This window comes from Xiphophorus maculatus, chromosome 11 (genome assembly GCF_002775205.1).
Source record: "Xiphophorus maculatus strain JP 163 A chromosome 11, X_maculatus-5.0-male, whole genome shotgun sequence".
Taxonomy (NCBI): Eukaryota; Metazoa; Chordata; class Actinopteri; order Cyprinodontiformes; family Poeciliidae; genus Xiphophorus; species Xiphophorus maculatus.
The window spans coordinates 10,793,217-10,819,094 of record NC_036453.1 but is presented as its reverse complement, the minus strand read 5'-3'; the positions used below and the strand labels follow the sequence as shown (position 1 = coordinate 10,819,094).

General features: G+C 37.5%; 3 protein-coding genes across 4 annotated transcripts; all 3 read left to right on the top strand.

The window, feature by feature from the left end:
- Positions 1–137: 137 nt before the first annotated feature.
- Positions 138–14,169, top strand: LOC102217594 (brain mitochondrial carrier protein 1). 2 transcript variants are annotated; one of them, XM_023342841.1, is made up of 9 exons: positions 138–331; positions 874–978; positions 2,317–2,455; positions 3,628–3,722; positions 5,850–5,935; positions 6,215–6,310; positions 6,976–7,100; positions 7,187–7,400; positions 9,159–14,169. In XM_023342841.1, exons 2-9 carry the CDS (start codon positions 915–917, stop codon positions 9,198–9,200), a joined length of 861 nt encoding a protein of 286 aa, XP_023198609.1. In that variant the 5' UTR covers positions 138–331; positions 874–914; the 3' UTR covers positions 9,201–14,169. The 2 variants fall into 2 exon arrangements, with proteins under 2 accessions (XP_023198609.1, XP_005800412.1); XM_005800355.2 differs by lacking the exon at positions 138–331 and having other exon boundaries at positions 746–978.
- Positions 14,170–14,219: 50 nt separating this feature from the next.
- LOC102217844 (maternal B9.10 protein-like) lies at positions 14,220–16,884 on the top strand. The gene is made up of 4 exons (XM_005800356.2): positions 14,220–14,829; positions 15,763–15,900; positions 16,018–16,279; positions 16,425–16,884. Exons 1-4 carry the CDS (start codon positions 14,657–14,659, stop codon positions 16,626–16,628), a joined length of 777 nt encoding a protein of 258 aa, XP_005800413.1. The 5' UTR covers positions 14,220–14,656; the 3' UTR covers positions 16,629–16,884.
- A 1,988-nt stretch (positions 16,885–18,872) lies between these two features.
- LOC102218096 (heterogeneous nuclear ribonucleoprotein A/B-like) lies at positions 18,873–24,332 on the top strand. Its single transcript, XM_005800357.2, has 9 exons — positions 18,873–18,975; positions 20,802–20,985; positions 21,095–21,263; positions 21,366–21,524; positions 21,644–21,775; positions 21,859–21,961; positions 22,758–22,901; positions 23,300–23,390; positions 23,614–24,332. The coding sequence occupies exons 2-8, from the start codon at positions 20,828–20,830 to the stop codon at positions 23,368–23,370; spliced, it is 936 nt and encodes a 311-aa protein (XP_005800414.1). The 5' UTR covers positions 18,873–18,975; positions 20,802–20,827; the 3' UTR covers positions 23,371–23,390; positions 23,614–24,332.
- The last annotated feature ends 1,546 nt before the right edge of the window (positions 24,333–25,878 follow it).

Below are 25,878 nucleotides of genomic sequence, written 5' to 3'. Positions count from 1 at the left end.
GGAAATACATCTCGACACACTACAGACAGAAGAGAGAACCTCGTGGTGCGCCTCACTTTTCATTCCTTTATTTAACCAGGAAAATGCTGTTTTAAAACTATCGTCTTGACTCAGTTCCTGTTTTCCGGGGGGAAAGATTTTATTTTGAAAGTATAAACGGAAGTTGAGCTTCAATCATTTGGACCTTTACACTAGCTCAAATGGGTAGCTAACAGTAGATGAGAAGTTTCCTGCTTGTACTTTGGTAAAGTCACTGCACGGGACTTCATTGAGCTATGGGAAACAAAGACAAATAGTCCCGTGGTTTGGGGATTTTTTTTCGACGCAACAGGTAGGGGACATTTTGGCTCAAAGTGCTGCCTAACTGCCAGCCGGTAAACTCGAAGTGTTAGCTGAATGGCCGTTAGTCTAATAATAATAACAGCCATCTGCTTAAGCTTCAGGGAACCAGAGACCTTCCATGTAATGAATATAGTTCAGAAACACTATTTTATTTTATTTAAATTTTATTCGAAGACTTAAAAGTGTAAGCAATTGAAACTTCAGTTGTGTTTATTTGCATTATTATTGAATAACTTCGCTCGTGACGCTTGCTGTCACTCAACTGACTCAGCTATGGTGTAACCAAACAGCCAATAGAATCACTGAACCGCTTGACTGCTTTAACTCTCAGCCAATAGGAGCCCGAGCCAAAGATAGGAGACTCCCTGGACTGTATTCGCTGTCTCTTTCCGGCGCAGTATGCTGGGATGCTGATGCTGAGGAACCTTGTTGATCTGTAGCATCACCAGAGCTCAATGTTTGTCGACATGCTGTGCTGTCAGAGGCTGCAGCATTGCGTTGACCTCTGTCTGGGCCTTTTTTTGTTTTTAGCCGGGTTGCAGCAGGTGGAAGCGGCCGCCGCCGACACAGAGATGATCAACTTAAACTGGAAGCCATTCATCTACGGAGGAATAGCCTCGATTGTCGCAGAATTCGGTACTTGATGCACCAATACACACAGACACTCGCTTCAGTCTATTTCAATGTAAATCCAAAGGGCAGTAACTACTAATTTGTTTCAGATTTATGTATAAATTGTTACCAGCTTCTGAAATTTGCTGAGAAATTGTGCAGCAGCACCTGCAGAGTGATGATGACTCTGGTTTCAGAGGGAAGCTGATGGATTCTGCTAAATAGATTTAAAGGCCATCCGACATAAACCTAATAAATAAGTCTAGAATAGATAATGTGCACAGTTCACAAAGTCAAAGATACAGCAGAATGGCAGTTAGCCTCAATTTGCATCTTCCATGTGATATCAGCAGGTTTTAGTCAGATCTAGCCTCTAGCTAAACCAGAAAATTATTCCTGTACAAATATACAGCTCTGGAAAAAATTAAGAGACCACTTAAAATGGTCAGTTTCTCTGATTTTACTCTTAATAGGTACATGTTTAATAGATGTTTAACACTCTTAATAGGTGTATGTAATAGGTATAACATTGTTCTTTTATTCTATGGACATCTGACATGACTCTGAAATTCCAAACAAAAATTAAGTATTTGCAGAAAATGAGAAATGGTCAAAATAAGGAAAAGATGCAGTGCTTTCAGACCCCCAAATAATGCAAAGAAAACAAGTTCATATTAACTTAGAAATAACAATACTAATGTTTTAACTCAGGAAGCGTAAAGGAATCTGTATTTGCTGGAAGAACCATGAGGTTTTCAATGGGGTTTAGTAATTTTTTCCAGAGCTGTATATGTATTAAATCTATCATCCTAATACTGATTATTTCAGTAACATAAATATTTATAAAAGTTGTAAAATATGTAGGTATTAGACTGTAAATTAATGTTGTGTATAATTAATAACAGCATATACAATGCCTTGCAAAAGTATCCACACTTGAAGTTTGCTACATTAAAACCACACATTTTAATGCAATTTAAAGCTGTGTTGGATTGCGGAGTGGAAAGTAAACAATATCTTGTTATGATAAGATATTGTTTGTAGCTGCTTTTACACTGATATCAATACATAAAATCCAGTGCAACCACAGACCTGTTCATCTAACCTGACTGAGGTAAAGATATTTTTTCAAAAAAGATTGAACAAAATCCCAGAATCCAGACTTTACAGCCCAAACTGCAGCAGACGTGGTTCTATAAAAGTATTTACTCTGGGCCATAATTTTATAAATTTCACTTGTAGAAAAATCACCATTGTGTACTACTTTGTATTGGACTGTCACATAAAATCCCAATAAAGATTTGGGGCTAACATCCCTCTCAAAATTCATCGTCATTTTAATTTGATATTTTCCATCTTCAGGTACATTTCCTGTGGACTTGGCTAAGACCCGGCTACAGGTCCAGGGTCAGTGCCAGTACATGGAGGTGCGCTACCGGGGCATGTTCCACGCTTTCCTAAGGATCGGCAAGGAGGAGGGAATCCTGGCGCTCTACTCTGGGTATGCCGCTGTGTCTTGCTCGCATTTTGTTCTTGATTTTTGATTTCCTCTTTTATTTTCCAGTTAAGAATAATCTACTTCAAATAAGTAGATAGCTCACAATTTCTTTTAGGAATATATTAGATTCAGTTACGGATAACGTTTTTACGTTTTTGCAAAATTAGATAGAAAATTAGAGACCTTACATGTTCTATCACATCTCTCAGTAGTTTAGATATTTAACATGAAACCCAGCTCATTAACTTTAAAGGTGTTATTCTGTTGTTTTTAAATGAAGATTTGATCATCACTGGTAGTTTATTATCACTGCTCCTTATAGCTAGTTAACCGACACTGATTTGTTTCTGAGTCTTCTACTATTCAGTGATGTTGGGACACCTCGGAATATTTCAGGAGATTTTTCCTACTAGAAGCAGTAAAACAGATTTGGGATCTATAACACAAACCAGATAAGGCAGTTTTGCAGGGTCTTCAGTACAAGCAGCAGTAGTAGTAAAAGTGAAGACATTACAAGATCTTTCCCATTTATGCATCAAAAATATACTCCTGATATTTGGGCTTTTCCCTAAACTTAGAAAAAAGAACTACTGATATAGTTCACTGAAAAAGGTGGGAGTTCTTAGTGTTGGTGCATTAGTATTAGGGGTACTAATCCAATTTTCACCTGCAAAACATGGAAAAAAGAATTCAAATTCCCGTTTCCGGGTGATTGATTATTTGTTTTTCTAATATTGGGGTCCAAAACTCCTAAAACAAAGTAAAAAAAGCTCTAACTGCTTTCCTGGAGATTTTAGTTATTGATGTGAATAATTGATTTTAGTTATTGATGTGAATAATTTTAATCTGACCTTACTATAAACATTGTCTGGTTGAATTATCATTTTGTTGAATTCAGTCATCAGATATTAGAGTACTGTATTTCAAAAGTAATTATTATTATTTTTTACATTTCTTCTAGTTTTTTTCTATCGCTTTCAAGATTTGTTGATATTTCTTACTTTGACCTTTTAGACATGGTGTTACACCATACTAGTTCAGTTCAGGGTTGATTGGTCCACTGATCCAAATGCAGACTTTTCACTTAGACCCACATGTTTCTCTCCTTGTCTTGCATATAAAATGATAAAATTGTTGACTTCAACTGACAAATTTTATTTTGCCGCTCTGCACAGGATTTCCCCGGCTCTTCTGAGACAAGCTTCCTACGGTACAATCAAAATAGGAACATACAACTCTCTGAAGAGGATGTTCGTCACTCACCCAGAAGGCAAGTGTTTGTATATTTTTTGCTAAGTATGCATTCTTCCATCTTTTAGTTGGATAAACTATTAGTTTGAAACCATTTCTAATGTTTCAAAAAATCCTCTAAGCCTGGATTTCAAAGTTATGAATTGTTTATACAGTTTTGTAGACACACAGCTAGACTAAAATAGCATTAATTATGCTTTGGTCTTAACCAAATCTTTTTTGTGTAGATGTAAAAACTTCTATTTGCAGAAGAAAAATCAAACAAGTTTCACTTCACTTTTTTATGTTTTATTAAAATCTTATGTTGGGAGCTTATTGTAGTATTTACACCCCTGCTTAACAGATTTATTCTCACAGCCTCAATGGAGTCAACTTCATTTAAACAAAGAATGAGGAGAACTCCTTAAAACTTTCCTTTATTATTATTTGAAGCAGAGTCAATATAATAACCTGACTTCAGTAATTTGCAAGCTAAATAAGAGGAAAACAAATTTCAGAAAAATAGATTTTGAGGAAATGTTTTACAAAAGAAGAAATGTACTAATAATTATAGGTCAGATTTCCTCTGACTGTCTCTGATACCAAAGATAAATATGATAAAATTGTAACATAATTATATATTTCTTTGTTACAGACAGGGATTATGGTTTTGAGCTTAGAAGAAAAATATGACTGATATATTTTTTTAAAAATACAAGTATTTTGAGGGTTTGATAAAGAGATTGAAGTACTTGAGTGATTGCTTTATCTCCATTGTGTACATAAAATGACTTTGGTTGACATCCAAATTACATTTAGCTTCACTTATGTGTAAATAAGCGGCGCCATGATGTTTTTCAGACTGTCAGGATGTTTATGGCTGCTCTTTGGGTTTTTTCCCTCTCTTCATGATTCATTATATGACTTTTTCCTACTGATTGGTTTCTGCTTTATCTGCCACCGCTACCTGCCGTTGCCAACAACATTCTCTTCTCCCCAGTGTCTCTTTGCCATCATCGACTGCAGTGCAGTTTCCGAGTAAAGTTCACAAAACTGCAGAGCTACAAACATTTCAGCTCCAAGCAGTTATTTTAAATTTAATTTGCACTCAATTCACTTTTTATCTTTATTTTAATCATGATTTTCCTCAATCTGAAGCGAGAAGGGAAGACTGAAGGCCTGTACTCATTTTATTGAATATAATTCTGATAAACTGTATTTTTTTCACTAGAAATGGTAAATGCACTGTTTTGACCTTACTTAAGCAGCCTTGAACTAGAATTAGACCATAAATTCTAACTATTGATGTTATGTCTAAAGATTTGTTGTTTGGAATATTGTGGCTAATTTCCACACTCTTATTTTTGTGCAGCTTCTTTAAGCATCTGTTTTTAGTTGATTCAGATTATTTTTAGAACAAATGTGAAGTCAGAATTTGTAAAAGCAACTTTCGAAAGGTCATTACTTGGCAATTTAATTGTATTTGGCATAATTTCAAAATGAGTCGCAGCACTCGCTCGTGCTCCAAGGAGAGTGAGTGCTTCTACATTTTAAAACGAGGACAATATAGCAGTGGAGATTTTAAACGGTCTTTATTAGGAGTTTATATTTGCAATTAGGGCAGCTAACCTTCATAAAACAGTTAATATGTTTCTTTGCATTTAATTTTAAACGTACAAACATTTGGGCGTGACGTTCACTAGCGATTGGACGTCACATATTTCCATGTAAAACCTTTATTAATTTCAGATAAGATCCAGATGTGAAAATAACAAATCTTTATACTTGGATCTGGTTATGTTATGTAAATAAAAACCTTTTTTCCTAAATAAACAAAATCAGAATCATCAGGTCAGACTTTTAAAACATGGATATTTCCCTTATGGGAAGGGACGTGCTGTGGTGGCGCAGGGGGTTACCACGCCCCACATTTGGAGGCCTTAGACCCGCGGACTCCCGGTTCCGACGACCTTTGCCGCATGTCCGCCTTCAAAAATGGCGCCGGCTCAGCTGCAACTCAGCTCCCGTTGTGTTTGTGTTAATCTGTGTATAAAAAAATTCTTGCTGTAACTGTGAAATAATTTCCCTGCTGGGATGAATAAAGTAATTCTTCTTCTTCTTATGACTTAACATCTGTGGTGACTTCTGACTGTGCTTCGGTTCACAGATGAGACATTGATCATCAACATCTTCTGTGGGGTCGTATCCGGAGTGATGTCCTCCGTTCTGGCCAACCCCACTGACGTCCTCAAGGTGATTGCTAATGGTTACATTAGTCCGATGGGTCTGTTTGCCAACACATAAAAGCAGCTTTGCTGGTACGTTGGCATGGAAATGGGTTGGTGTTCTTCCAGGACTGTTGCACTCAGGCAGATGACGTCATTCTGACGTCACTAATAAGGAGAAACTCAACATTTCTCATTAAGTCAACAGCTGGCTGTAGTAGTGGTAGACATATAAACCAGTTCCTAAACATACATTTATGAGAATCTTTAAAAAAATTCTAACTTTCCGTAATTGTTTTCATTCCAGATAAGAATGCAAGCGCAGGGCAGCCTGCTGCAGGGCAGCATGATGTCCAACTTCATCAACATCTACCAGACCGAGGGCACCAGAGGGCTGTGGAGGGTGGGTTCTTTCTGGATGCTTCTGTGACCATTATGTTTGGAATAATGCTGCTGTGGAACGTTTTATTGGGTTCAGGGATGACTGGGTTCAGAGGCAAGGTCAATATAGTTAAATAAAACTAATGAAATAACCAGAACTGAAATTGAAGAAACATTTTTGTGAACTGAAATAAATAAAAACGGTAATTAAAGGGGACAAACTTTAAAACCAATGTCATGGGTTTTTTTTAAACTAAAACATACTAAAATTATAATATGATATCTTTTGTTTTCGTGTTTATGAAACTATTTATTAGCCTTTTGAACTAACTTGACTGTTGGGAAATTCTGGTTCTCCATACTCGCCCTGGCAGCACTTATGCTAGTCTGCAAAATAGCAACAGCTCCTTTGAAGTTTGCGGTTTTAACAAGACAAAAATAAGAACTGGAAGAGGTATGAATACTTTTGAATGACATGGTATGTATGACCTCAACTCAGAAATACATAACCATATCCAGTCTAACCCCAGGCCTAAAGATAAGGAAGAAAAGATCTTGTTTGCACAATTTTTGACTTTCAGTTGTAGAAATATTTTTGGAAAATATTGACAAACTGCTAGGCAGTTTACTCAGAATTGTTCCGTCATAAAGCCAAAGTCAGACTTTGTTCTTCTTCTTTGTTTTCAGGGTGTTATCCCCACTGCCCAGCGGGCGGCCATTGTGGTCGGAGTGGAACTTCCTTTCTATGACGTCACAAAGAAGCACCTCCTTCACTCTGGCCTCGTGGGAGACACCATCCTGACACATTTCATGTCAGTCTCTTCTTTATAGCAAATTTCTCTTGGTTTTTGTGTACGGTAATAATCACTTTCAATAATAATAATAATGTTTTCCATAGGTCCAGTTTTACTTGTGGCCTGGCCGGGGCCATCGCCTCCAACCCTGTGGATGTGGTTCGGACTCGCATGATGAACCAGCGGGTTGTGTCTGGAAGCCCCATGTACAAAGGAACGCTGGATGGAGTGATGCAGACTTGGAGTAACGAGGGATTCTTTGCTCTTTATAAGGGATTCTGGCCAAACTGGCTGCGACTGGGGCCTTGGAATATAATTGTATCCTTTAAAAGCACCCAGAAAAACCTATTTTAGTGAAGGAACAAAAAAAGACAATAGTTTAGACCAGTCTTACTCAAACTGTGGTCCCTGGACCACTAGTAGTCCGCGGGCGCCCCCTGGTGGTCCGCGAGGTACTGCATGCAAACGACAGTTTACTTGCCGTGAGGTTAGCTCAAAGTGCGACGCTACAGCTAGCTTAGCAAAGGAATGTGTTTAAAAATAATAATGGAAAACTTAAAATGGAAAGCTTAAAACCAAGTCACCCAAAACAAAAGCTTCTGATACCGATGGAAAAAAAAACAACTCCAGGACTACTTAGAGAAAGCCAAGTCATAGCTGCTGAAAGTGTTGATGTGTTCAATCACTAGCGATTGAACGTTCCTTTGAATGTCTTTGTGGTGAGCGGTCTCTGTTAGTCAGAACTGTTCTTTGTTTTTTTTTTTACTTTGCTTGCTTATGATGCTCTCCTTACACATCTAAAGCTATTGTTATTTTTATTTAGTTTAAAATAATTAAATTAATTAAATACAATTAGTAAATACAATTGACAGAAATGGGTGGATTATTTTATATTTAATGGTGCAGAAAAGGATTTTTTGTTTCTGCTAAAGCAAGTCAAGTCTATTTTTTTTAATAGTGCTTCTAAAAAACATATAACCCTAAATGTTACTAATGCACACAACATTTGGTTGTAAACTTCTTTTTTATTTCCATGTGTTTGACATCTTTGGAAAGCTAAGACACTTTCAGAATCAGTTAACTCAAAATGCCAAGTAGATGTGTTCATGGCTTTGTTGTGGCCAGTCACAATTTCCTAACAGCACCACTTTATGAACAAAGAAAACAACAATAAGTGAGTTAAGAGACTAATATTTTTATTTCAGGTTGCAATATATATTAAGTTGTATTGTTGCGGGGGCAATTTCAGGTCAGGTGGTCCAGGATTGTTTGTTAAATGGGTTAGGGTTAGGGAACACTGCTTTAGATCCAACACTTACCTGCTAACACTTCCTGCAGTTTATCTAAAAGTAAATCTATTGAGGATCAAAATAAGTTAATTTGAATAGTGTAGAAAATGTAATCTTTACTTTAAAGACATTTATTCAGTGGAGGATGTAATCCTTCCATACCTTTGCAAGTACTGCCATCCCTAGAGAAGAATATTTGATTTTTTTTCTCTTCGCACAATTTTTTAAACTCATACACAAAATTTTTTAAGGACAATAATTATTCTTTCCACTTTAACGTTGTTAACAAAATTATAAAGAACACTATTTATTGCAATAATGAACACCAACATACTCAATTAACTGTTTTGTGACTTGGAGAAAATAAACAGTGGCTGCAAATATTGACATATGATTGTGAAATTAATGAATATAGTAAAATGTCATACAAATATGGAAACCAATATGTTTATTGTCACTTTTTGATCTTGTTAGCTGTTAAATAAAATAAAAAACTTTTTTTGATTTTACAAGATCTAGCAATGCAAACAAAACCTTGAGTTTATGTCCATGGTGCCATGCACTCTTAAGAAGATTCCAGAGGCCTGTGGAACTTTAATAGGCCAACAGCATCACAGATCCCCCACCATACTCAGTCCCTTTCTGTTCAGGTTTGTTACTCCCAGCCTGTGTTTGAATGTCAATCTTCTATTTGCTAGTAAAATGAAAGGTGAATTGTCGTCATCTGACTCCCAGTAAGCTTCTCCTTCATGCAAACTCCTGAGCTTTTCCTTAGCAACCGATCCAGTTCTTCATCACGTTCGAGCAGCTGAAGACGCTCCCGTTTTAACGCGGGCCGCACGTGGGACCGCGCTGGTCTGCTGGACATTCCCAGAGATAAGTGGAGTTTGAACAGAGCAGCAGATAGGAGTTTATGTGCACCAGCAAGCCCCGACTCTGTAAATAAGACAGAACCTCACACTGCACTGGTGTAAATATTTTTTTTACCGTCACTGTTTTTGTTTTCGTGCCATTTTAGTTCCACGCTGTCACGTTGGATACTCCTCAGGCAGCTAAGTGTGTGGAGAGCTGGCAAAGAAGGGAGACTGAATAAAATAGGTCGCTCGAGTCACGAACTAATAAAAAAAATATTGTTATCCTCATCATGCACTCAGGTTTCCTGCATGTTTGTGTGTTTATCTACTGAACTGATTGCTCTTTTATTTGTCCAACATCATAAGATGAGTCGAACACTGGAACGTCTGATCTGAGTGCACATAGCTTCACGCGGCGGAACAGGGATAATGAAAAGATTCTTTTTAAAGCCACGATGCTTTATGCTTTATAGAAAAACTGAACAAATGACAGGCTTACTGTTACAGGCTGGAGGTAAAGCAGATGTCCTGACTGGAAGGAAGTAATAACAAACATGAAAACATCTGTTTTTATGTGAAAAGAGTTAGAAAATCCATCTATAGGAAGATTTTGGTAAATAAAATATGCTGTTAAAATCCCAACTGAACCAAAGTCTCCGAAGAGAAAAGAAGTGACACATTTGCATTCCTATTTATATTTATACTTTATTTTACAGAGCTGCTAATTTTAATGAAGTTTTTTTCTTATTTTGCCTCAGAATGACATATTCCTTTGAATTTGTTCACCTCCGTTCTGAGACAGCAACAGGGAACAGGTTGATCATCTCTGTCCTGATAGGGTATATAATGTAAATGTCTGTACAGTCTCATTCACCCGTTAACGGTGAATGTACTTTCTGTAAATCAGCTGTACATTCAGTTTTTTACTTTGTGCCAAACAAAGTATTATGTCCACGGTGCCATGGTGCACCATGGATTCTTTTAGGCGCTGTTACATTTCTCTGCAGCTGCTCCGTTGCAACACATCCAAATAAGACTCTTTGCATGCATTAAGAAGACCAAATTAAATTTTAAACTAACTTATATTTAATGTGTTGCATAGGTCTAAAGACATTACACCTAAATATTCACATTCCACATCACCAAACATGTTTAAATGTCAAATGTTATTTATGTTTCTTTTAAAAGCTAGAGATGTGGATTTTACTTGAATATGAGTTATATTTAAAGCTGGGTGTTTAGTGTTTAGAAATCTTCTTGGGTTTGTGGACATGTTATTATTTGCTATTATTTGTTATTATTGCTTCTTAATAATAAGAAGATATATTATATTATATATTATATAAAAGCAAATTTTTTCGTATTTGCTTTTTGTTTGTGAAAATGCAAAATGCCTTTCAGTCATTTCTGTTCTGGCCGAGGCTGATGACCCACAAAAAAGTTTTTAAAAGGTTTCAAAACAACAAAAATGTCTGCGCTGTTCATATGGTTTTAATGGGAATAAGCACCTGACTCATGTTTCCTCTGCATTTATGGAGTAAACAGTGACTGTCTTCTGGTTTCTGTCTTTTTTTATATATTTTTCTTTAATCCCCACTATAATTTAATAATTAAGATCCCAACTGCTACTGGTTTGTTCTGACTTTCCTAGAGAAACATTTTCACGCTCTTTGTTCAGTCGACAGAAAATGAATCATCCTGGAAAATGACGTCGAGATCAGCAGCTCATTGTTTTAACTCTAGATTAATAACATTTATTTTTTTTACAGAAATCAAAATCACATTCTGAATCAATTATTTTAATCCAAAAGAAAAATTTACAATTACATCTAAAATTATTTAAGGCTTGTTTAAAAAAATAATTACCTCTTGATAAATTCATGCCTTTTGGGGGGTTTGTCCTGAAAACCGATTTGGAATAATTGTCTATGTTCCACTCATAGTCCACTGTAAGGAAATTCAGCCATGTGACTCTAGTATATAAGATCTACCAGCAAATGGACATTTCAATTTTCTTTGATCAGAGGTCAGCAGACAACTAGCATTAATGGGAATCAGGACCAAATTAAATGGAAATAGGGTATAACTCTTCAATTGTTCTTAAATAAAAAAATAAAAGTTAAATAAGAATTTTTTTAAACTACTCCTCTCCACAATCAAAAACACTGCTAAGAACAAACAAACTTGTGCTGTGATTTTTGTACATTGGTTTGACATTATTCATAGTTAGAATGTGGAAGTAGTATTCTGTATAATATCAACTCGTGGGTACAAACTGGAGAAAAAGTAAATCAAGTGATTGGAATTAAGATTTCTAGATTTTTCTCTAATCTAAATATAGACAAATAGATAGATTGATATTATTTCAGGATTGAAGTTCAAATCACATTAAAAAGAAAAAAACAATCAATAAAATAAGAGAAAAGAAAGTACATACAAAGGCCCCTTACTATTCAGGAGGCAGTCATATCAATGTCTCCAAAGTACAGATGAGGAACTTACTTTATTATGACATGCAATATGATCTGTTGTCACAAATTTCAAACCCCTGCAATACAGCCTCATAAGATTATTTCTAATATGACTGGTTAATTTCAAAAATGCTACAGCATCTGTTTCAGTTTGAAAGTTTACAAAAAAGATTCTGCTGTGAGCTTGTAGGTTTTTGTTGACTTAAGCTAAAGTTTGAAACATGTTTCTCCCTCATGTTCTTCTGAAAGCTCTCCGGTTTCAACACATTGTATCCCCTTCTTAATCAGTTAAGGCCTTTAATTATCGCTTTTCTCATCTGCTTGAAAAGTTGCTGAATGTTTGCTGCTGCGGAAATGCATGGACTGAAGGAGGAGTGTTGTGATTGGTTGATTGGTTGCAAGAAAACTCAAAATGAAGAAAACATAGAAGAAGACAAATCACTTCTTTAGGAAAATAAGATGATTATTTGGTGTTTGTTTTTCTTTTCTTTTTTAACAGTTCAGATCATGAGAAATTTTGGGTTTAAAATTGGCAACATTTTGATTTACACAAAAACAAAGAAGCACTTAAAGTCACTTTGTTCTGTGCATAAAACAAACAAGCCAGATGTTAAAAAGGTTCTCATCACCAAGTTTTAGTACTCATTGCAAAGGTTTTCATTGTTTCTGATTGGTTTTTGGGCCAAAGGTTTGTTTTTGTCAACATTTCAGGTATCAGCAATTAGTTCAAATCTGTATATTCCGAAAAGCGTTAAGAGAACCAGTCATTGTGTCTTTTGGAATGGGAAAACAGATTCATCTCATTAAAGTAATCAGTTTTTCCATCACAGCATGTAGCTATTAGCTCATTTGCACAATGTTGAGAATATAAATGAAAACTGTTTTGATGTGTGACTGAAAAGGAGTTGGTTCTCTGTCATAATTATCTATATGAAAATATTCAATTGGGGAAAAAAGTTGAATCATCTTCCAATAGCTTTGTTTTTGGTCAAATTTAATGTTCTTTGAAGAGACTGTTCCTTTAATATGCACAAAACAGTGTTTGTGAAACCAACTGAGGTCTAAATCTTCTTAAAGTTTGTTTCTAAAATCACCATAGAGAATTTGATCTGGAGTATATTTTTGTCTTTTTATTTAGACAGCAAGACACCATTTACATTGTGTTGGCCATGGTAATACATTTATCTTCATTCAAAATTTCCAACGCCGTCATCAAAATAAGAAAGAAAAAAATGTACCATTCTTTGTGTAGAGCTCTATTTACATGGTGGGTTTGGGTGTTAGGCCATATTTATAAAAGCTGGTGAGGTCTTGATGTTCAGTCTGTGGCATGCTTTTTGGTACCATCAAAAGTTGGATATTCCAGCAGCTGAACTTGTGCAATAATAATCGTTTGCATTCAGATGGTGTAGTTGATACAAAATGAAAAAGTCCCATTCTTTGGCAATATTCTGCATGAGGAATGATGTTGTGATTTTACGGTCAGTAGTTGAACACTTCTCTGATTGAACAAACTTGCACTAATCAGAAAATAGTCTGTGAAGTTTTAATTCTAATGGATAGGCCTTGTCACATCTCACTGAAGGATGGCTGTTTTCTCTCTAAACTGTCGCAGTGTTAGCATTGCATTTAAAAACTTGACCACTAGAGGTCCTATAAGGCTCTCTTATAGATAAATTGTCCTGAATTTATCTTGATGAAAGATTTGGCTGTCTCAAGATCCTGAAAAAGTTAAAAAGTTTAACTTCATATTATTTGGAGAAAGTTTCAGCTTTTCATCAGTTTTGAATGTTTCTGTTTAATATGCACTGGGATATTTTCATCTCTGTAAATACTTGAGATCTGCTATCTGCTGTGTGAAGCCCAATAAAGGCCTATTGTGTGGAGATAGCGTCATACATGCTTTGTTTTTACTCATAATAAACTGGTTAAATAACTGTGAATTCACTTTTTTATGGAAATGTGTGGAGCATATATTTTTTGTTAAAGTTTGATTTTGGCAGATTTGGGGGGAACATTTTCAAATATAAACATCCAGTTTCTCTTCTGACTTGTGACTTCTTTCATATAGGATTTTTTTATTTTAATAGTATTACACTGATCCATTTGCAAATACACAGACGTATTAGTTATTGCATTTAAGGGCATTTCATATTTGCAGTGAGTTAAAAATTTGCAAACCAATAAATCAATCTGAAAGGAGGCCTGTGTTTCTACTGCAAACCTGCTGATGCATTTTCTTTCAAATGTTCAAATTATTTAACAGAGAAGGTAATAAATCAATAAATCAGTCTGCTTGGGAAAAAAATACAAATATTTCACTGCCCATGATTATTTGCTTGTATCATTGTTGTCTGTATTCTCACTTTTCACTTGATGAATGTTAATATTGAAAGTTTTATGTGAATTTTTTTTTGCCACTTTGGTTTAATGTTATTTATATTTACTAAATAAAGGACATGCTCTGACTGTGTAAGCATGCTTTATTCCAAAAACAATGAGTGTCTTTTAAGTGTAAAACAGCTGCGACATTTCAGCACTAAAGTGACGCATTGAAGGCTTTATTATTTTAGCGCTTGTTGAGGTCATCAAACCGACCAGGTTCAGGTGTGTCTGATTGTCACACAGGTGAGCTGTGTTTTTAAATAAACCCTGAGAAGCAGTGGAGGGAGAAGCTTTTTTTTTTTTGTAAAGTGTTGAGGCTGATATCTTGCTGCTTTTGACTAGTTAAGTTTGTTGCGATTTATGTTTTTTAGATTTTGTAGCCCATCCAGAGAGCTTAATGAAATTTTTGCCGCAAATACATTTGCTTGCGTTGTCTCTGTCTGGTTAATTTTATATTTCTATTTCTTTAAAAGTGGACTTATTGTACAAGTCTTTTTATGATCTGAGTTTGTTTTTTATTCTTATTTAGCTGAATAGCTTCTGTGTTTTGTGCTGGAAAGTAGAGTGTGTAAGCCATGAAAGAGGAAATTGCTGCCGCTGTGTTTTTTACTACTCGGCTGGTAAAAAGATACGGCTGTCTGGATAACGACAGCAGGGAGCGCTTTGCTGCCGCCCTCACCTCGGCTCTGTTCGAGAACTACAAGAATCACTGGCACCCAAGCGTGCCCACCAAAGGACAGGCCTACAGGTGAGGCCCCTGGGAGCTCATTGCGATACACTGCTGGGCTCAAGGTAACGACCCCAAGATGTGTAACAGGTTTAAAGTTAAAAGTTGCTGCTTGAACTACTCTACTGGATGATGCTCTACAGGAATTACTATTTCCTTATGACTGAGGCCATGTGTTAACCTCAACTTTTAGGTTGTCTGCTGCACTTATGGTGGTTTTGTTCACCTACAAGTAAGTGAGATGCTTTGTCCAAAAGTTTGCTTTGAGCTATCCTTCATCTAGACTAGGTAAAGAAAATAAGTGATTCTCAATATGCTAGCAATTTTCTTTTGGAGGGATGCCCAGGTATGAAAGTGACCAATTTCTAACTGTATATTATATTTTCAGAGTTTTTTTCTAGGTAAAAACAGCTGGATGTTGGCCACTTTATTTCTCCCAAAAAATAGCTGAACCCAAAAGCGCAATTTATTGCTCTGTCATATAAGCTTAGATGTTTTTAAATACCATATGATATTTAGAAACATCTAAGCTTATGGGACAGAGCAATAAATGAGTCAAAATGAGAACTCTTACCTTCTATAACTTGGTACTCTTGGTTGAAAATTGTGTTGTGAACTTGTTTAACTATTCTTCTTGGACCTTCTCTGGCACATTCACTTACCTACTGAAGCCCACTGGGCCTTATGGGGCCAAGTTCTGATTATAATGTGGTGGTGGTTATTGGTTAAATTTACAGGTATGGTGTGAACTTTTGTTTGGGTTAGTAATATACTGGTTATGGTAAACCTTTGAGTAAAGTAAATTCAGTTACTAAACTGAATTGCAGCCTTTAACACCTGTCTTCCCCGGTCTTAGGCAGTTTCTCCTCTTTGAATGAACTGTACTGAAATGAAACTGTGCTTCTGTGACAAAGACATTCTGATTCTAATTTTGTCATTGCAATCTGGTTTCAGGTGTCTTCGTATGAACCGTGTCCAGCTGCAGGACCCGGTGTTGCAGCAGGCCTGTGAGTGGAGCGCAGTGCGGTATGAAGACCTGGGGCTGCCCCTGGAGATCACAGTGTGGGTCGACCCTGGAGAGGTTTCTTGCAGGTCTGTTTACCCGAGAGCCAGATGAGTTGGTGATAAATGGCATTGCAGAGTTAGAGACTGCCAAAATAACTACTGGAGTCAATGTGTTTAAGGAACTTTCTCCATCTGCTTTCGAAGGTATGGTGAACGTAGCACTCCATTCTGCGTCTCGGTGTTGGACAGCTGTCGGCGCGATGGTGAATTTTCCCGACGCATCCATGAGGCTGTGGAGCGAGCAAGCCTCGACATCCAGTCGGGAAGTTCTTCTGATGAAGAAGACAAAGATGTGGACAACAGCATGAGTAGCAACAGTAGCCGCCGTCCATCAGGCCCCTGCCCTTCCGCAGGCCTCGAGCCTAAAACCATCCCAACTGTCATCAACCCCAACAGCATTTACCGGGTGTGCCCACATGAAGCTACAATATTGTCCAAAACTCTTAAATTGTCCATTTCTTTATTTAACCTTAACATTAAGAGCTTTCCTTGTAATTTTAAGAGTATGAGATGTTTTAGACTCATAACTGTTGTACCCCTCTTTTTTACAGTTAAGCGAGTTCTCTCCAGGAGCTCCACAGACCTGGCTGAGAGAAAAGAGGAAGGGTTTCCCTGGAGAGTCTTTCTCTTCCTCCACTGGATGTCCACCGTCTCAGTTCTCCAACCAGAAAGGCTTTAAATCCAATCGGACCACGTTTACTTTTGCGGGGCCCCGTGTCGACAAGTACCACTGGGTCTCCAAATCTCGATCTTGAAGTTGGCAGTGGCTCTTCCCTTAGTACTTAATGTATTGCTTTAAGACTAGACTTTTTCACAGTGTTTGAATCTTTAAATTAGTTTATTTGAATTGGTTTAAATTGATAGTTTAAAGTATTGCTGTTTAAGCAGGTTTTTATGAAACGTACTGTGCTATTTTAATGTAATTCTATGTGTTTTTAACTGAGGTTAAATCAAGTGTGAATAAAGTGAGAATGAACTGTCATTGAAAAATAAATTTATTCCTGCATCATCTGCCAATTGTCTTTTTTTTCCGCCCCTCATCTAACAACTTAGTATGGTATGACTTGGTGTGGGTGATGCCTGTATGAATGTGAACTTAAGATACTTTGAATTCCAATAAGGTATTTGACACTTGAATTAGTACCAGCAACCACCTCAAAGCCCCAACTGCACCACAGGAAAATGGCAAACTTCAAGATTTCTACTGAAAACCTTATGACTGCATCTTGTAATGCGATTCCACTCATGGCAGTTGAGCAACACTTGCCTCCTTTGGTGCCTGTTCCAGGTTTTTGCACTGAATACCAGATAGTGTGCATGATATAGATTATGCAGTCAAGATAAGTCCAAATGAAATGTTTTATTTGAATTGTTTGCAGATTTGGGAACTAAGCAGGCAACTTATTCAGAAAACTTGAATTCAGACAAACAACTTTCACCTTTGGTCTTCTAGCAGATTAATTTGCATTCAGATGGTAAAGTATGAAGCTGCATTTCTATGAATTGTCTTTTTGAAGCGATACACTTCCAGCATATCCAATTTGCATATTAATCCTATGTTCCCATTTTGCCTGTTGTGCCTTTATTAGTTTTCCTGTTTGTGACCAAATGTTAAATTGCCTTATCAATTTTTATTTTCTCTCTGCTTTTCATTCCCTTTTAGTAAGAGGTGTCAACTAGATGGACACAATAATTCTACTGTGGTTGCATAATGTAGATGAATAATGCAGTTATATTACAAATCTGAATTAAGTGGATTGCTGTTTTTGAGATGAGGTCGATTTAAGTTTTGTTTTGAAGATATATTTTCTCAATGGCAACCGGTATTGGTACTCTTCGGAGTACCTGGGTGTTCACCCGAAAAATAAACTGAGCTGGAGTCATAACACTGATGCTCTTTAGAGGAAAGGTCGGAGCAGACACTACCTGTTGACTGAGTGAGGTCCTTTGAAGTGGATGGGGGCTCCTGGAGGCCCTTTTTGACTCTGTGGAGACATCAGCTGGCTTCCATAGTGTAACATGTGGGAGCAGCAGCTTATCTAAAGTAGAGAAAGCAGTTAAGCTAATCGGGAAGGCCAGTCCTAAGATGCCCCCTCAACCCAGGGACAGTCAATCCCATGCATGAAGCTATTGCTGAATTGGAGAGCTCCTTCAGTGCTGAATCCTTTGTGCACAAAGCAGTGTAATTATAGATCCTTCCTCCCAGCAATTGGAACTGGAATATTTTATCACAATTAGGCTTATACTCAGAAATGTTCACATCCCTGCTGTTTAGTGTGTAGTTTTCCTCATTTTGATTAACATTCCTGCTGTTATTTGCACATCCCTGTTGTTTGCTGTTCTTTAGTTTTTGTAAATAGTCTTGTTTTATGCACAAATACACAGGCACATTTCATACATGTCTTAGTTTATCCTACTCAGTTGCACATTTCTTTGAATCAGAGTATGCATTTCAATAGCTGTTTAGTATTGTTTTGTGCTGTACCTTAGCTCTTACGGTACACTATGTCATCCTTCATTCTATTTTCTTTTTTTATTTTTGTGTAAAGTTAGTTGCTTTGACTTGCCTGACACTTTGCTGCCGGTACAACCGAATGTTCCCACTGAGGGACAATAAATGTTATTTTTGTTTTATCCAACTAAATTTTACAAAAACAAACATACAAAAATACATATCAAAAATTAGTTGTACATAAAATTGAGTGTTTTTTTGTTCAGAAATCCTGTTTCGGAAACTTTGCCTCTCACAACATGGCGGAGTTGCTCATGTATCGTGGGCAAAGAAGCCGATGCGGCGGCTACTCTCATATGTATGCGGTGATATATCTAAAACAGAAACAGCAGCGTGAAAAGCAATGCTAACAGAGAAAGAACATTCGGCTGGTGACTATGCCTTTTGTCACAGCCTTCACCTTCTCAGCCAATAGAGTAAGAGTTTTGATTACTAAACGCAAGACCTTGTCCAATCACAGACATCGTCTTTCCGCGCTTCCCTACTGCTTGCTCACATCCGGTCGTATATATTTTGCCACGAGTTAGCGGCGAATTTGGAGTGTCCATTTTGAGCTGTGAGTCGGCGACCCCCCGGTTTATTCACGCAAAGTAAGCAGCGGGTTCTGTTGTTATTAGCTCACTTAAACCTTAGTGAGGTGGTTCAGTTTTATTTAGGCGTTATTCTGTGTGCGTCTGTTCTGAGAGGGGAGGGTTTTTTTGCGGCGTGTCTTGATGTTAGCATTTAGTTAGCTGAAGGAGCTAATGGTCATGAACGCGATTATTTAAAGCGATGAATGAAACGCTCCCTTCCATGTTCCCACGCTACTAAGCAACACATGCGTATGCTTTAGCTCTTGTTTATTGGTGTGTACTCCCCGGATATTCGTTAATAGTAATTTAATGGGCTCCTTAGTGATTAGCTGCAAGTGAGGCCTTCTCTCCGTCCCGAGCGGGTACGAGGCAAAGCGCGGTCCGCTCAAAAGCTCAACAACATGGAGACTCGCGGCGCTCGTTATCTTTTTGTTTATATATTGTCGTTTTATGGACCCTCAGAGATGCGCACGTCTCTCTTTTTTTCATAATTTACTCATGTTTACTTTTGTGTTGTGCAGTCCTCTCTAGAAATGAATGAATCTTGGCAGATAAACGATGATAAGGAACGTGTAATCTTTCTGCCATCCTGCCAAAGGAGGCCTTTCATAGTTGGGATCACTTAAATTATTCATTTCTGTTTGCGAAATTCCAGTTCAATTTGTGAAAAAGCAGAAAGAAGACCTTTATTCATTTTGGAGCTTGGACTTCATATCTGTTTGCAAGTACCAAGAAATTTATATATATATATATTTTTTAGTGGAAGTTAGTTTATTAAAAAAACTTTAGTTTATTAAAAAACTTTCAGGCCCTGTTTGACGCGTTCAAGTAATGTGATTATAAAACTATTCAATCCAAAATTATACAGTTATAGTTTTGAAGGTATAAGTTGGGGTAGGAAAGCAGAATACCTATTAATTTATGGTGATTTTCTATATTAATTAAAATGGCATATGCTTTTAATTTATCAACATTTGCCAGTTTTCAGACAGCTGAAGGACAAAAACGGTGAAGTTCTTTAGTTTTTAACGGCAGCATGCATCAATCAATGTTGCAACAGAGTGAAGTTTCTGGAGCAAATGCCTTGGAACTCTCAGATGTGGTAGACAAAAATAGTATAGTCTGTAATATAGTGGCGTACTTTAAAAAATCCAATTATTTATACACAAGGCATTTTATTGGTCCTGGGAAAGAAAATTGTTATAAATACTTGCCTTAAATGTATCCAAAGGTGCAGAGTGAACCACATATTTGAACTCATGAAATAAGCCAAATGAAATGTATACTCCCAGAAAGTGGTGCTTTGTGATTTAATTAAAATAAAATTAAACAGATTTATCATGGCTCGTGATTTATTGAATGTTGCGTATACCAGTGTAATGTTTTTTTTCCCACAGCTTGTGTGATGTTTGTCAATTTTATTAAAATACCGAAACACAAGCAAGGTTGAGTATTTTGGAGGGAACTTGATTTGAAGAACTAATTCGCCATATAAACATTACAGCACTCTTTTTATTTCATCATATACTCCCTAGGATTAATATTTATCAGTTGCAGTAACCATGGTTTCATATTTTCTCTAGGGAAAAAAAAGTATTCACATAACTGCATGAATTTGAAACGCACTGAAGAGCTGCGTCTTTCACTAATAATATAAAGTTATGTGCTCCTTTGGGGGCATTTTTTGTAGAAGGCATAAATATTTGCTCCTTGGCCTTAAACGGCCAAATTTATTAGCATCTCGTCATTTTTCTACTTTAAAAAAAAAATCTGTAATGTTAGGCCTGTTCAACATTTCAAATGATGGTCCTCATACTTTGAATTTTGTGCTTGTGTGTACTCAGTCTCTTGAACAGAAACCAATTTCAGAATGGCAGACGCAGAGAATCTGCTCATGGAGACATCGGAACAGAACGGAGACGAGGACCAGAATGGAGCCGAGCAGGAGCTGATGGGTGGCGACGACAGCCAGGACAGCGGCACAGACGGTGGCAAGATCGATGCCAGCAAAGGAGAAGAGGATGCTGGGTAAGAGTTTAAACAGTCATGCTAACTCCAATGTTAGCTGGGATTAAGTGAAGAAGTTTTGTCTTTGTTTAGAAGAGAGATGGAAGTGTTTTGTGTCTTCGGTTTGCAGAAAAATGTTTGTTGGTGGCCTCAGCTGGGACACAAGTAAAAAAGACCTGAAGGATTACTTCAGCAAGTTTGGGGAGGTCTCAGACTGCACCATCAAAATGGACTCCAACACCGGCCGGTCCCGAGGCTTCGGCTTTGTGCTCTTTAAAGACTCTGCCAGTGTGGACAAAGTGAGCCTCATTTGATTGTTCTTCCTTAAAACAGCAAAACACATTCCTGAGATGTCAGTTGGCTTTCTTGGAGACACTGATGATACCTTTTTGTTTCTGCAGGTGCTGGAACAGAAAGAACACAGACTTGACGGACGTCAGATCGACCCTAAAAGGGCGATGGCGATGAAGAAAGAGCCTGCTAAGAAGATCTTTGTTGGGGGATTGAATCCTGAAGCAACCGAGGAGGCTATCAGGGAATACTTTGGCGCTTTTGGAGAGGTTGGTGTCCAGTTGAATAGTAGAGAAAGCCATGAAACAGGTTTTTAGCAAACCTTCTTTTTATGTAAACTGAAGTTGCACTTGAAGGTTGCATCATTTATATTGCGATGTTCTCCTAGATTGAGACCATCGAGTTGCCCATTGACCCCAAATCCAAGAAAAGGAGGGGCTTCATTTTCATCACGTATAAAGATGAAGCCAGCGTCAAGAAGTGTCTGGAGAAGAAATACCACACCATCGAAGGTGGCAGGGTGCGTACACTCTTTCACTCTTTCTTTGCCTTCTCACAGCTGGATGGCCTTAGGTCAAGACGCGGATTTAATTTCCTCCACAGTGTGAGCTGAAGATCGCCCAGCCGAAGGAGGTGTACCAGCAGCAGCAGTACGGGACGGGACGTGGAGGAGGATACGGAGGCCGGGGAGGAAGGGGCCGTGGAGGTAAACGACAGAGCTGCTGTTTCAAATACATTAGAGTAGTGTTTTTCAAATGTGTGCCACCGGGGGGCGATGTAGAGGCCTCAAAGTTGGAGGGAAGATGAGGAAAAACCTTTATTTATTTATTTTTTTATTGATTTAAATGTTATTCCTGATGCTCATTTTCAAATTGGCTGTAAAAGTAATCAAGCTACTTTGCTCCTCAAGCTAGTGTAGCAAGCAAGAAATAGAAATGTTTGATAATGAAAAAGGGCAAAGGAACTTACTCTGCTGCAAGCACCATAAGAACGGTGGGGATGAACTTGATGTGATTAGTATGAAGTATTACATATTTATTATAACGGAGGGAATTGTAGTGAAAAATTTTATTATCTGGTAATAGACATATTATCTAATAAAACTTTCTGCCATAGAACTCATGGCCATCTAGAATCAGAAGGTGTGAAACAGTAGTTATTCTAAATAAATGTAATAATTATTCACTAGTCATTAAAAAAAACATTCTAAAAGTTGATGTTTCGCTACAAATTGTGATTTGAAATGGGGTCCTCAGCCAAGCGTTAATGCTCTTTGGGATTCCATGGCATGGAAAAATGTGGGAACCCTTGCATCAGAGGACAACTTGTTTCTCTCATTATTTCATTACTTTTAGGTTTTAGTCATAGTTGCTCTTGTTTCTCAATTATTGTGAGTACTAGTGATTGTCCAAAGTGAAGCACATCATTGCATGCCAGTCTTAGGCCAGGGAGGCCGTCCTTTGCTTGGTATTTGGTCTGAACAAGATCAACTGTTGTCTCAGGTCAGAGCCAGAATTGGAACCAGGGCTACGGAAACTACTACCAGGGATATGGCAATCAAGGCTACGGCTACGGTGGATACAGTGGCTACGGCAATTACGACTACTCTTCTGGTTACTATGGATACGGCACCGGATATGACTACAGTAAGTGATAAGTCGATGAACTCGTTTCATCAGTCTTCAGATTATTTTGGTAATTTTTGGCTTTGAGAGTATTTTATATCTAATGACTTGATGGTCCCAGTAGTGGGTGAAGTGTTAAAGTCTTTTGAAGTATTGAAATGATCAAAAAAACACTAAAAGATGCTGGGAATTTCATTTCAGCCATATTTGGAGTTATTTTCTTTACCACTTGGTGTGATTTTATTTATTTCCATTTGCCATCCTGTTTTCCCTCCCAATTGGTCTCAGTTTGGTTTGCAGGGATTAAATGGTGACCATTTAAAGATGGTCATTCGTCCGTGTCCTTTGTTTATGTTTAGGAGACAGTGAAGAGACTTCCTGCCAAAGTGTCTGACTTTCCTGTTTTGTCTCCATGACAGACCAGGGGAATGCCAGCTACGGTAAAACCCCAAGGCGGGGGGCACACCAGACCAGCTACAAGCCGTACTGATGATCACTTGGTGGGGGAAGGTATGCTGACCAACACATTCACATCCGTTATTTAAGTGAAGTTCTTTAGAATCAAAACAGCAGTTCTTTAATCAGCAGCTCAACCCAGACACTGGGCTCAGATGAACAGGATTTGCTGTGTTATAGGTTTTTATTTGGTTATTCTGGGTTTTTCTGGTAATGAGTAATGTTTTTGCACTTCATTCAGATTTAAGCTTGACTTAAACTTTTTGTGTTCCTTAAGACTCCAGTGATCCAGTAACACCGACGGCAGGACGGACACACTGGGTTCACTAAGACCTCTTTTATGACAGAAGACCATTTGTACAGAAAACATCTGAAATGTAACTTTTCCATGTTTTTTTTTTTTGTTTTTTTCTTTAGCCTTTTTTTTTTTTTTTTTAAGTTTTGCTTTTCCCTTTGGTGTGTTTTTTTTTAATTTTCTTTAAATTTTATTTTTCCCCCCTCCACATTTCCACTGGAAGTGTAATTTTTACTGTACTTTTTGGTACCTGTTTTGATTCTAATGTATTGTAAGGGTTGTATTTTACATGTGTGCTGGCTTTACAGTATAAAATCGTTGCGCTGTAAAGGAGCTTTTTTTGACAAATAAAACCAGTTTTCAGTAAATTTTTTTTCTTTTTGTTCTGACGCTTGCAGGTTTGTTGAATCAAAATGGGGTTTAAGTTGAGTTTGTTTCTTTTTTTTTTATTTGGAGGGCTTGTGAAGTTTGTCTGAATACGTGAAAACCATTTGAGTGAGGCTGACGTGTGAAGGCCTACAGCTGTGTAGGACGTAATGTGGGTGTTTCTGTTTAGAGTATTTAAGTACCGCTGATTTTAGATTGTCCCCCTGTTTTTTGTTTTTTCTTTTCTTTTTTGGACAGATTTAATCTTGCCAGTGTAGTCTTCTCAGCCAGTGTCGCTGGCCTTTATTAGTAATAAACATTCACATTTGGTAAAATCTCTGTTCTATTTTGTTGTTTTAATGTTACGGTTAAATATAACTGGCTTAAGTTTGAATTTCCGGAGTCTAGTTCCACAAAGCACCAGTTTATAAGTATTTTAAAAACCTGAAGGGTCCAAAATGGCCAGTTGTGTATAAATTAGTGTGTTTCTGCAGTTTACTTCCGTTTATGGCTTGCAACTTATGGGAACTCCAAATTCAGTATCCTGGAAATAACTAGTTTTACTATAGATGTGTCGCCACCTGGTGGACATTCGTCCAGCAGACACTTCACAATCAAACGGAAAAACACAAAAGGTCATGCCAAGAAGTTTGCTGTGGAAATTCAGTTCTTTTCAAAAGCATTAAAACATGGTGTGATGGGGAATATACAGGTGCTGGTCATAAAATTAGAATATCAGGAAAAAGTTGACTTAAATCAGTAATTCCATTCAAAACGTGAAACTTGTATTTATTCATTACAATACAGACTGGTATATTTCAATTATTTTTCTTTTTGGGTTTATTACTGAAGAATGAAAACTCCAAATTTAGTATCAGAAAATTAGAATATTCTGGAAGTTTTAATATTGAAAACCCCTGGTGCCAGACTAACCAGCTAAAAACACCTGCAAAGGTCTCTAAATTGTCTCCCAATCCAGTTCTGTAGGCAACACAATCATGACTGCTGACTTGACAGGTGTCCAAAAGATGACCTTTGACACCTAGCACAAGTGGACAAGGCACAAAAGGTCATTGCTAAAGAAGCTGGCTGAGCACAGAGCTCTGTGTCCAACACAAGAGAGGTGAGGGATAGGGAAAAAAAGAAGTGGGCAAGCAATAGGGATAACCACATCCTGAGAATTGTGAAATCAAATCCATTCAAAAATATGGAGAGATTCTCAAAAAGTGGTCTGGAGCTGGTGCTTCAAGAACCACCATGGACAACAGGGACGTACGGTCAGGGCAGAGTCTCACCTGTCATAATGGAAAAATATAATACAATTATTTATATTGCTGTTTTCACCCTGGGGTTTGTACTGTAAAGTATTTTTTTAAATTTAGCATAGCCAATTTTGATGAATTTTTCTTCAAAATCGCAGAATTTTTGCATTTTCCCTTTCAAATGCTCAGAAGTGCAGCCTGTGAGGCAGCAGCGAGCTGAGCCTCACCTGGGATTGCGCAACCTCTCGCTAACTGCCCTGGCCGCCATTCGATGGGAGCATGCTCCCCCTGTCTGTACGTCGCCAATGAAATGGTTAAACATTTAATATATGAACTGATTTTCCATAATTTAGCTTATGTATATAATGTACAGTGTTTTTTGTCACCAACTGTGTGTGTAACGTGTTTCGTGTGCTGAGAAACGATCAGAAACGGCAGAGAACAGATTGGATTATGTCTTCGATATCTGATTATGATTAAGTCAGTGCCTCACCAGCTTTGCACCTCACGGCACGTCACTGATGGACAGATATATGCAAGACATGGGTTTCAGCTGTCACATTCCTTGTCAAGCCACTCTTGAACTAGAGATGGCATCAGAAGCATCTTGCCTGGGCAA

Excerpts from the sequence above, each read along its gene's own strand:
- LOC102217594 (XM_005800355.2), top strand. The coding sequence starts at position 798 with ATGTTTGTCGACATGCTGTGCTGTCAGAGGCTGCAGCATTGCGTTGAC. Across the intron at positions 2,456-3,627 it reads ATCCTGGCGCTCTACTCTGG|GATTTCCCCGGCTCTTCTGA; the intron begins GTATGCCGCTGT and ends CGCTCTGCACAG. Across the intron at positions 7,101-7,186 it reads ACCATCCTGACACATTTCAT|GTCCAGTTTTACTTGTGGCC; the intron begins GTCAGTCTCTTC and ends TGTTTTCCATAG.
- LOC102217844 (XM_005800356.2), top strand. The coding sequence starts at position 14,657 with ATGAAAGAGGAAATTGCTGCCGCTGTGTTTTTTACTACTCGGCTGGTA. Across the intron at positions 15,901-16,017 it reads CCTGGAGAGGTTTCTTGCAG|GTATGGTGAACGTAGCACTC; the intron begins GTCTGTTTACCC and ends CTGCTTTCGAAG. Across the intron at positions 16,280-16,424 it reads ACCCCAACAGCATTTACCGG|TTAAGCGAGTTCTCTCCAGG; the intron begins GTGTGCCCACAT and ends TCTTTTTTACAG.
- LOC102218096 (XM_005800357.2), top strand. The coding sequence starts at position 20,828 with ATGGCAGACGCAGAGAATCTGCTCATGGAGACATCGGAACAGAACGGA. Across the intron at positions 21,264-21,365 it reads ACTCTGCCAGTGTGGACAAA|GTGCTGGAACAGAAAGAACA; the intron begins GTGAGCCTCATT and ends TTGTTTCTGCAG. Across the intron at positions 21,525-21,643 it reads ACTTTGGCGCTTTTGGAGAG|ATTGAGACCATCGAGTTGCC; the intron begins GTTGGTGTCCAG and ends ATGTTCTCCTAG.